The 11,464-nt window shown below is 40.0% G+C and overlaps 1 protein-coding gene across 3 annotated transcripts; it reads left to right on the forward strand.

Annotated features, from left to right (window-relative positions):
- The first annotated feature begins 1,661 nt into the window (after positions 1 to 1,661).
- On the forward strand, positions 1,662 to 6,430 carry btg4 (B-cell translocation gene 4). Of its 3 annotated transcripts, XR_007184744.1 has the most exons (5): positions 1,664 to 2,085; positions 2,182 to 2,319; positions 2,435 to 2,696; positions 5,776 to 5,911; positions 6,020 to 6,430. XR_007184744.1 is itself a non-coding variant. In XM_048190039.1 (4 exons), the coding sequence occupies exons 1-4, from the start codon at positions 1,913 to 1,915 to the stop codon at positions 6,221 to 6,223; spliced, it is 777 nt and encodes a 258-aa protein (XP_048045996.1). In that variant the 5' UTR covers positions 1,662 to 1,912; the 3' UTR covers positions 6,224 to 6,430. The 3 variants fall into 3 exon arrangements, 2 of the variants coding, with proteins under 2 accessions (XP_048045996.1, XP_048045995.1); XM_048190039.1 differs by lacking the exon at positions 5,776 to 5,911 and having other exon boundaries at positions 1,662 to 2,085; XM_048190038.1 differs by lacking the exons at positions 5,776 to 5,911; positions 6,020 to 6,430 and adding an exon at positions 2,805 to 3,209.
- The last annotated feature ends 5,034 nt before the right edge of the window (positions 6,431 to 11,464 follow it).

Here is an 11,464-nt window from a genome sequence, read left to right on the forward strand (position 1 = left end):
ATAATATCCACTGATTAGTAAGATATAACAAATATTAGTCTTTCAGTGAGAAGTCACCTGACGGAATGCTTCTGCACTCTCAGGTTTGTGTTCATCTGCTGTTGTTACGACCCTGCTGACGTCACATCTCCAGGTGGGGTTCAATGTGAATATCTCTTTTTAAATTATAGGTAACTTTACCTGCCAAATAAATCGATTTATAACTAGCTGCACAAAAAGTGAGTCAGTCTTACCTGAAGAATCTCACCGGGAGCTCTCTCTCTCTGTGTTATCATCTTTCAAAGTGCCCCTGCTTTGGATTCCAGCACACGCCGTCTGTATTTATAGCCAGAGCTGATATTGTGTGTTTAAATTCAGCGCCCTCCGAGGCGGGAGCCGCTTGAGCGCGAACTACGGCGCTCACCGCTGCGGATACTGGCGCCCGTTCTCCCAGTCAAATACAGAGATGCGCGCCGTACAAAACCAGTGGAATGTACTTAATTAACTTAAACAATATAATAAAACATCTTTTCAGGTGATTGATTGCGCACTCCCCCAAACCCTGACGTGAATTGTAATTTGTATTAATCTAATTTAGCTATTCACAGCATAGACAGCATAGGCCTAGTCTTTGTAATTTTCAGTGAATTAAAACGATATTTCACAGATAAACATACCGTTCACTATAGGCTGTACAATATTAAGGTCCAATATTAGCCTTTTTTTTTTTTTTTTGAAAGATGCAGTGATCGACACCCAGACTGGCCGACTAGGCTATCTCACAGCATATCATTCTTATAATTTAGTAATAATAATACTACTAATAATAATAATAATAAATTCTCCCACCAACTAGCCTAACATTGCCTAGGTCGCTAGCCTTAGGCTGTTTGCTTGTTTCCAAGTAATAGCGACTTTGAATGTGCATTCATCTGTATTTCTTAACGGCTTCAAAGCTTATGCAATCATATTGTAGAGTCTGAATGATCTGTTTATTATCCACAGTAATATAAGTATACATTGCTCAGTCGTTACCTGTTATCATTCCTTAGGTTGAAAGAACAAAAGTCAAGCGTAACGAGGCTTGGAGACAACAAACTGCCTCTGAGGCTCATATCTATGTAAACACTGAAAACTAGCTATGTTGTTAGCGGTTGTGAGGCAATGCTATACACAGTGTTTAGTGGACAATGGCTCTCTGGACTAGGTTACCAGAGAGACCATTTAGTCCACGTGAAGACAGGTCTAGGCTTGCCCACAAGGACTAAGTTAAAAAAAAAAAAATATCACCACGTCCTTGCAGGCCCAAACTGTTTCTAAGGAACAAGTTTGCTCAACTGTTCTGTGAAGCTAATCAAATCTCTTCTGTATGTTCTTTATATGATCAACATCTTACTAAATTAAGAATGGGTCTGTCTAAAAACAACCCGTTATCATGGTAATAAATGGGAGCACAGGCAAAAATTGATTCACACACATTTACAATAGGCTACCTATTTGTATATTGGTTCAACATGGCATTAAATTTAGGTGACATATAAGTTTAATTTCTTTGGTAGTTCACACAATGATTAGGAAAAGTTCCTCTTTGTTGAAATTAAGACTAGTGATTAGTAAAGACATCATTTTGAACATTATTAGTTCCTCCCACAATTTGATACACCTGTTAAATCTAATTACAGATCAGCACATCCTGAGACATTAAAAAGCTGACTGATGTTGAAAGAGTTTGAAATTCTAAGTTGTGGAGCCTAATGTGACTTTGCATAGCTGAAGCGAAACACCAGCGTGGCCAACTTATAAATTGTTTGTAATATAAAGCAAGTTTATTTGCTTGTATTTTTTTTTTATAATAGTGTACTTTTAAGATTTTTAAAAATCAAAACCAAGTTAATTAGCTTGTCTTATTGACCCACCATCTCAAGATTTGACAATGAAGGAAGAGATTGCAGCAACAGTGTTTTTTATTGCAAGACTAGCAAAGAAACATGGTAAACTGGATCGCGTTCGGAGGGAGAAATTTGCTGTGGAACTAACTTCAGTGCTCTTTGAGAGCTACAAAAGTCATTGGTACCCAGAAAAACCAACCAAAGGACAAGCTTTTAGGTGAGTAACCTAATTTTAGCTTAACTTCTGAAATTTAAGTATAAGTGGACATTAAGTGTTTGGAGTAATCAAGGGATTTTTTTTTTTTTTTCTTAGGTGTTTAAGGATGAACAAAGCTCAAATGAGAGACCCAGTTATTGAACGTGCTTGTTGCCAGAGTGACATTGTTTATGAAGATCTTGGATTACCAAAGGAAATGACCATTTGGGTTGATCCAGGAGAGGTGTCATGCCGGTAGTGCTAAATTTGCTGGCCTATCACTGAAGTGCATAATCTAGAGTCGTTTTGATGACTTTATTGTACCACCGCAGTACTTCCAAAAGTGAAACTGTTGTTCATTCTCTTAAAGGTATGGTGAAAAGTCAACCCCATTTTGTGTTACTCAGTTTGAGGGTCAAAAGAGAGATGGGGAGTTCTCCCGTAGGATAAATAATGCTGTGGAAAGGGCTTCATCGGATTACCACTCTGGAACCTCCTCTGATGAGGAGGGAGGAAACACCAGCATGAGCAGTACCATGAGCAGCACCGCGAGTAGCAGCAATAGCAGCAGTCTTTCCGTTCCAGAGCCCAAATGCATTCCGACAGTCTCCAATCCAAACAGTGTATACCAGGTAACCAAGTCCTAATAACCACTTGTCAGTCCCTTAGAATGTCTCTAACACTACTTGTTGTGCTCTTAAACTTGCACTGCTTTAATTGCTGCTGTTTTCCATCTATAGTTCAGTGAGTTTGGGCAGCCCCCTCCCATGCAAAACTGGGGGACATACCCTAAAAGAAAACAATATGTTGCTGATGGCTACCAGCAGCATTCTTCAGGAGGACCATACCCACCTCATAAGAGTTTTAAGGGCTACAGGCCCTCCTATGCTTTCTCTGGCCCAAGGGTCGATCGATATCACTGGGTCAGCAAGAACCGCTCTTAGACTTTCATTTTAAAACCAAAGTGTATCATTTTGTTGTTCAGCTATGCAGGCATATGTGAGTTATTGAATAACTTAAATGTAATGATTTAATAATTTATGGAGTCATGTGGCAATGCCATGAATGCACTTTTAAAGTTAATTTTATTAAATGGTTTTTGTGGAGTGGAAAAGACTTTCTAAATAAAATCTATTTTAATAAAACTTGCTTGTGGAAGTGCTTGAAGTTTATGCTGATGCCACTAGATGGTGGCAAATATACACCATACTTTTTGGCAAAGCAGAATTTCTTCTCGCTTGTTCAATTCCCCACTTTTACGTTAACAACTGTTGGTGTTGACTAATACTAAATGAGATGGCTTGTTACTCTGGTTTAAAAACCCTAAGTTCTTTTCCCTTCAGATTTAACTACATTGTGTACTGAATCTCTCCAATATCTAAATGAATTTTGTGTTGTACGATGTCAAATCAGTAGGATGTAAAGTGGGAAATGTTTTGCTAATCTTTCTCCTGGGTGTATGTTTCCAAACTTTACGTGCACTAGCAGTAGTCCTTCTGTTAAAGTAAAATGGGGTGTGGTAGCCTACTAGTTTCAGTCCCCCTGTAGCCTATGTTTTCAAGACTCCTCTAAAAGCCCTAATGAATTCCTGATGCCTGAGAGATTTAAATATTTACACTTGTCTACAATCCAAATCCTGTAGCATGAAATGTTTTGACTGGAACTGACTCAAATGTCTCTCAGATTGCGCCTTCATTGCTCATGTGAAAAAGCACTGATTTGCCTCATTCTGGGCTTTTGTCTTCAATCTCTATTAACTGCCACCAAGTGGAAAACTTACTAAAAGTAGTGTGTGTGGGCATTACTTGATTATTGCATCTGCATGTAAACATGGTTTGTTAGACTCTTAACTGCACATCAGGGGTGCCTGCATGATTCAGATTAAATTTAATCAAAGGTTGCTGGGTCACAGCAGCTATTTTTTTAGTTGTCACATATCTTTGCTACACTGTAAACACTGTACTTAACTATAGAAGTTAGACATAAGTTCTCAGTTGTAATTTTATCTCATCTCTTTAATCATTGACAATTTGGTGTAATAGCTGTTCAACAGCAGGCTATATAAATAAAATCCACAAAAATGAAAGACATTGGCGAGCAAACAAAAAAAATGTAGAAAGTGTGCTCCACCATGCTCGTGTTTTATAACGCCTGGTGACGTACACAATCTTTGTGTAGTTTGTGAGTGGTGCTTGGCTCTCTTCGTGAGAGATGGGAATCAAGCCTCTGTGCCTTGCAGTTCCGGCCCCACATCTGTTGATTCATCGTGATTGGCTGCGTTTGCAGATGTATTTATTGGAGGAGCTTGAAGGGGTTTCCTTTGCTTCTCTCGCTAGCTCCGTGGCTCTCATGGCTGATCCAGAAGCCCGCTCGGCAGCTTCTTCAGGATTGACTGAGTCCATTTTACTCGCCTCTAGTTCCTCCTCCAATCATTGCCCTATATATGATGAGCTTGTGGAGCTTATGACTTGTGCTATGGCCAGACTGTGCCTAGACAGGTCTAGCCCGAGACAGGAAGTCACTCTAGATGAGGGATTCCTGCTGGATCATAAACACCCAGCTCCAGTGAGCCTTTCTTTTCTCCTGAAACTGCACACTGAGGTGTCAGGCTTGTGGAGGAATCTGTATTCATCCCACATAGTTCTCTCTAATTTGAGTTACGTGAATGTGGAGGGGCTATGTGAGCAGGGATATGGGAAGATGTCCCTGGTTAAAGATAATCTGGCCAGATATTTCTCCCTGGGGTCGTCTTCCTCATTGAAGGCTCCCTTTTTGCCCTCAAAACAATGCCAAACAACATAGAGGCTGGTGGGCAAAGCATATGTGGCAGATAAAGCTGGCGGTGCCCTGCACACCATGACCAACCTCTTTAATGACCTGGATCAGGGTAAGGGATTGTCCCCTGAAGAGGTTGTGCCCCCTCAGAATTTTGAGCCAAATGGATTTTGAATGCAGCTTCCAAAAGACAAAAATTAATTATTTTTTTGTACATTTGATACGATAACACAGGTGTGATAAGAACATTCAGTGCGGCATGTCATCAAATGCTAAATTCAAATATGCGTTCGCTCTTTGGCTGGCACTGAACCAGAGGTGGACGTGCTCACCTGTCATGAATCACATCCACAGCTGTTCAGTTTTCAACCATATAATTATTTTATTTTTCCGATATTTAAATACACATAGTACTAGCAAAAAAAAAAAAAAAAAAGTTTGTAAAATACACACATGATGTCTAAGTGGCAATGTTTAATCTTTTCAAATAGCTATAATTTTGTGACATGTTTTATATTAGATACACACTGTGCACGTAATTATAAAGTTAACTCAATTCTTTTCCTAGTTCATCGGCCACTTACTTACAAGTCTTTTTGGAGAAGTGGATAAATGTATGCCTAGCATACCTATAATGCCATGTCTAACGTAACTCCTTCCTTCCCACTAGATGGCGCTGTTCGCCATAGGTTGAGTTAAACTACCTTCGAAAAAACTTTATTTGTTATGCTTCATAGCATCAAGCGCGCAAAGCACAACAGCCATGTTCCCGTTCTGCACAGCAGAGAGATTGCGTGCTCCAATTGCATTTGTTTCCAGTTAGTTGTGTAAAGTCCCCTGAGAAGCTTTGCTTGTAAGTTTATCGCTTATAATTGTTATTTAATTGTGATAGTTGAACATACAGTCTAGGCAGACTTTCCTGACTCTCTCCTACAGGAGCATCAATAAAGATTGAGCTGGACTAGGACCTGGGACCATGAGCAGCACAGCGAGTAGCAGCAATAGCAGCACTCTTTCCGTTCCAGAGCCCGAATGCATTCCGACAGTCTCCAATCCAAACAGTGTATACCAGGTAACCAAGTCCTAATAACCACTTGTCAGTCCCTTAGAATGTCTTTAACACTACTTGTTGCGCTCTTAAACTTGCACTGTTTTAATTGCTGCTGTTTTCCATCTATAGTTCAGTGAGTTTAGGCAGCCCCCTCCCATGCAAAACTGGGGGACATACCCTAAAAGAAAACCATACGTTGCTGATGGCTACCAGCAGCATTCTTCAGGAGGACCATACCCACCTCATAAGAGTTTTAAGGGCTACAGGCCCTCCTATGCTTTCTCTGGCCCAAGGGTGGATCGATATCACTGGGTCAGCAAGAACCGCTCTTAGACTTTCATTTTAAAACCAAAGTGTATCATTTTGTTGATCAGCTATGCAGGCATATGTGAGTGTTATTGAATAACTTAAATGTAATGATTTAATAATTTATGGAGTCATGTGGCAATGCCATGAATGCACTTTTAAAGTTAATTTTATTAAATGGTTTTTGTGGAGTTGAAAAGACTTTCTAAATAAAATCTATTTTAATAAAACTTGCTTATGTGGAAGTGCTTGAAGTTTATGCTGATGCCACTAGATGCATCATAGCATCATGCACGCAAAGCACAACAGCCATGTTCCCATTCTGCACAGCAGAGAGATTGCGTGCTCCAATTGCATCTGTTTCCAGTTAGTTGTGTAAAGTCACCTGAGAAGCTTTGCTTGTAAGTTTATCGCTTATAATTGTTATTTGATTGCGATAGTTGAACATACAGTCTAGGCAGACTTTCCTGACTCTCTCCTACGGGAGCATCAATAAAGATTGAGCTGGACTAGGACCTGCTCTCAGTTGTTGCCCTCTCTGGGTTTATTGTAGCTTTAAACATGCATATCAATATGGTTAATTTTAAGTTCCCCCCAGTTATTAGCTGCAGGGGGGTTTAAAACAATTCCTGTACAGATATCGTTATGAGTAAATAAGACCTTAAGGGGGTGAGAGCTGGTATATCCAGGCTCTCACTCTCACTGGTTGCTTCCCCAATAATTAGACTGCACCTTAAAACAAGGGGGTAAGCTCCCCTTTTCAGGGTAGATTAGATATATTCCTTTTTTGAGTAGAACTTGGCACATGAGAACTGAAGCGTACTAAGTCGCAAGAAGCAGCCCTCTCTCTCATCTGTTGTTCTCCCCAGTCCATTGGATTGGGTATTGAAGCAGAGCTATGCTCCTTATGAATGTCTGCAAGGTTGAGATTGACAGATAAGGTCTGTCACACTCCCCAGTTCATTGAATGGGGGGTTAAATCAGTGTTTTCCTCCCTGGCACGTATAACTATGAGTATAGAGCCTGACAGATGGAGATGTAGGGGGTTGCACCCATTCTCTCACCAGTCATCTTCCTCAGCTTTTGGATCTTAAAGCGTGGTTAATCTGGCTATAGGCTCCCCTTCTAGGGTTGAATAATATACTCATTGTTTATATGCAAGGACCAGACAGATAAGAGGTGATATGATCTAAGCCATGTCAATGACACTTTGAGGATGCCTTTGCTTGATTGAGTCTGAAGCACATGTGTCAACTAGTCTAATGGCGAGACGGAACTTCACAGGCGGAACTTCACTGTGTTCCTCATGGTTCCGGCTCCACTGCTGCTGAGGCAACATGGAAGCTGAGATCATGGAGTTCGCAGATGGATCTCTCAGAGTGGTTAGAGACAGGCACCGCTCTTTCTCTGCTTTAGCCAGGGGAATCCAGCACTCTCTGGCTGGTATCGGAAGCCCGCTCTGAGGCTTCTTCTGCCCAGGGGGAGAGCCAGGTGCTTCATTTATCCGGCTCTGAGGAGATGGATGTGCTGAGCATCAAGGAGGAAACGCCACCTCAGCATGTGAGGAGCTGGTGGAGGTTATTTCTCATGCTGTGTCAAAGTTAAACATTGATTGGCCAACTGAGAAACAAGACGCTCGTCTGAAAAGCAAACTGGACAAGCGCTGTTTGTCATCAAGCACTACACCCCCACCATGGGGCCTTCCTTTCTTCCCAGTTCTGCATAATGAGTTCCAAATGTATCTTGATGGATCCTGCAATATTATAGAAAAAGGTTACAAAATCCAGTTTGGTTCTCGTCCACCACGATTCAACGGGGTGCTACACATGGTAATATATCTCGAGTAGGCGCTGGTGATGGAACAAGAAGTAAAGTACCTGCTAGCGAAAGTAGCTATAGAATGGGTTCCTCCACCTGACAGAGATGTCGGTACTTCAGCCGGTATTTCATTGTTCCCAAAAAGGATGGAGGGTTGCGTTCTACAGTATATTAGATCTTTGTCTTCTGAATCGTTCAGTCAAGAAGCCCAAGTTCAAAATGTTGACTTTGAAGCAGATTGTGACTCAAATCAGATTTGAGGACTGGTTCGTCATGATAGACCTAAAGGATGCATACTTCCATGTCTGCATACTTCCATGTCTCCATCCTTCCACAACACAGGAAGTTCCTAAGGTTTGATTTTGGGGGTGAAGCATACCCATATCGGGTTCTTCTCTTCGGCCTAGCTCTATCCCCCCGCACGTTTACGAAATGCACCTCTGGTGCTGTTCAGACTGCAAGGAATTCATATTCTGAACTACAGAGATGACTGGCGTAATCTAGCTGAGTTGGAGCAGATGGCGTTTTGGCATCGATGTCGTTCTCACTAATGTAAAAAAGCTGGGGGTTGAGACTGACAGACAAGAAGAGTGTACTTTCTCCAATTCAGAGGACCACTTTTCTCGGTGTGGTGTGGAATTCAGTGACTATTCAGGCTGTCCTCTTGCCTGCTCGTGTAGCTGCAATCATCACAGTCGTAAGAGACAAAGCTAGGCCAGTCACTCACTGTGAAACAGTTTCAGAGACTGTTGGGTCTGATGGCAGCTGCGTCCAATGTGATACCTTTTGGCCTGCTGTACATGAGACCCTTTCAGTGGTGGCTCAAGACCAAGGGGTTTTCCTCGAGGGACAACCCACTTCGTATGATCAAGATCATGCGCCTTGATTATGTGGTGGAAACCTTGGTTCTTGTCCCAGGGTCCTGTGTTAGAAGCTCATTGTCATCATGTCACTCTCACGACAGATGGTTCTCTCACGGGATGGGGAGCAGTAATGGTTGGCCACTTAGGTAAGGGTCTGTGGAGGAGTCATCATATTTCGTAGCGCCTAAATTGCCTGGAGATGATGGCAGTGAAGGACTTCCTAAGAGACCTAAGAGGCCATCATCTGCTTGTTCGCATAGACAACACATCTCAAACAACATGTCGAATCGGCCGAAAAAAAAGCAGATGAGGACCAACTTTAGCCGACGGTGCAGAACAAACTGAAAAAACTGCCCGATGGCCGACTATCGGCTTGGTGTGTTCCGGGTTTTATGCTGAAAAAAATTGTCATTGGATCAAAGTAAAAAAAAAAAAAATTGCTAAAAATTTTTTTCTACTTAAACTTGTTAAAAGTAATCAATTTATACATTAAAAAAACAAATCAAGTTTGAACAAACCTGAATGGGTCCATCTTGGTTTTCAGACATGCATACTGGAACGCAACTCCCAGCTCCGACATCTGACTTCTGAGTTAATTTAACAAACCATTATTTGGTAAATGTGTTTCCATTGTAGATTATGTGCATGTCTTCTTCTGTCTCAATTTAGCACATATGATTTTATGCACATTTTTAAAATGTATGCACATATTTCCATCCAGCATTTTTTATGTGATATCCCAAAATTTGTATAACAATAAGTGGATGGAAACATGGTATGACCCATTTCAGATGTGGCCAAAATGACAACATTAGTGGTTACATATAAATATATTTAAAAGTTTGATTAAAATTACTACTAGAGACAATTCAGTAGTCACTGGATATTGATAGGGAATATAATGAAAATATAATGAAATACTTTCAATTTATATGATGCTTGCAAAAATTATATTTCACCAAAATATAAAATACATGGATGTATTTGAACTGCTGTAAGTGAAGAAAGATTTTTGGATGGCCTTTTGGCGTCTACTTGCTGGGAATTAACTATACACTAAACAGAAACCAAATTTTGACCCCTTGTTGTGGCCCAACATTGTAACATCGACTCAACCAATGGCGTGACTTGGGGCGGAACTTGCCAGAAAGAGTTTTCAGTCTATCCAAAGCAGGACAAACGGTCATTGTTTTTTTCATTTCTCTGCTTCAGATTTATCAGGCATGCTTGCAATATGTGGTCTTGCTTTCTGCACATACATATAGGTGGAGGCTGCAGATTTAGCCTGGTAAAAAGTATGTGCTGCATTGCATGTTTATGTGGTGACCTGAGGTCAAATCTACTGGAGTCATTTCCCAATCCTACATCCCCCTCATCATCCACCTCCCCCCATCCCTTCCAGTCTACTCTCTCGCTATCTTTGACAATAAGAAAGAGGCCAAAAAATCTAACACATCCAACATGGTTTTAGGTTAACTTTCTGTATCATTGTCATGGTATAACAAGAGCTTTCCAGTGACAGTTGTTATTAAGTTCAGTGATGGTTTAACCTTAAAGACATAATTTTTTAATTTAACATGCTAACTTCTGTTTTGAGACAGTTTTAACTTGTCTTACATATGTTTACTACAATAGAATATCAGAAATATGTTTTCAAGACTTGTAAAAACAAACTAAACAAATTAATTTTTTTAGTCCTATATGTATTTTTTTAATTTAAAAATAGACTAGTGCTAGTGTCTAACGAGTGATTTACTGTGTAATTAACTTTCTCGCAGTTTTTTGTTTAGAATTTTCAAGTGACCCGATCTTCATTGCTGTTATCATACATTTAAATTGAACAAAAAAATCAAATACTCAAAATCATGCTTTCTTCATTATAATTCACATTGCTTGTAACAGAGAAAAAAAAAATCACTTCATACACACTGGCGCTGTGCCAAATCCTGCTCGGAAATATGACTCGCATTTCCTGAAATGGGCCTCATTGTTGAAAAACTATAAGAACAAAAACCCATACATCTATCCAAACATCAAGTGTGTAAAGCAAAACACAAGTTAAATTTATTCAGATTCACCCAAAAAAACAGCATTCAAAATCCATCCAATACATTGATGCACTTAGTACATGATTTATTTAAAACAATAGTCACATTGAGCTGAAATGAGAGCTGGAACATGACAGTTTATCACACATTCTCTGACACATTCAGCTGTACTTGTACTTTGTTTAATTTTTCATTTTAAATCAATTGGCCTTGGTTTACTGAGCAGATAATAATACTAAATGTACTTATTTATCATTTTACCTGTAATACATTTTGCAAAACAAGCTCCGTTTCAGACATGCATATGCTTATGTGTGGGATCCTAAGCCTAACTTTGGTAACCAGGATTTGTTTTCTCCCATGTTAAATATTAGACAAATACATATAGAAATAAAACAATTATACCTAAAGCAATAGATTGGGGAAAAAAAGTACGAAAAAAAATTGAATTGCAGAGATGTGAAAATGAGCATTGTAGAACAGTGCAGACATCATTGTGCAACATGAAAACATTATCCTCCTGTAGTGGAAAGAAACAT

Source organism: Megalobrama amblycephala, linkage group LG4 (assembly GCF_018812025.1).
Source record: "Megalobrama amblycephala isolate DHTTF-2021 linkage group LG4, ASM1881202v1, whole genome shotgun sequence".
Taxonomy (NCBI): Eukaryota; Metazoa; Chordata; class Actinopteri; order Cypriniformes; family Xenocyprididae; genus Megalobrama; species Megalobrama amblycephala.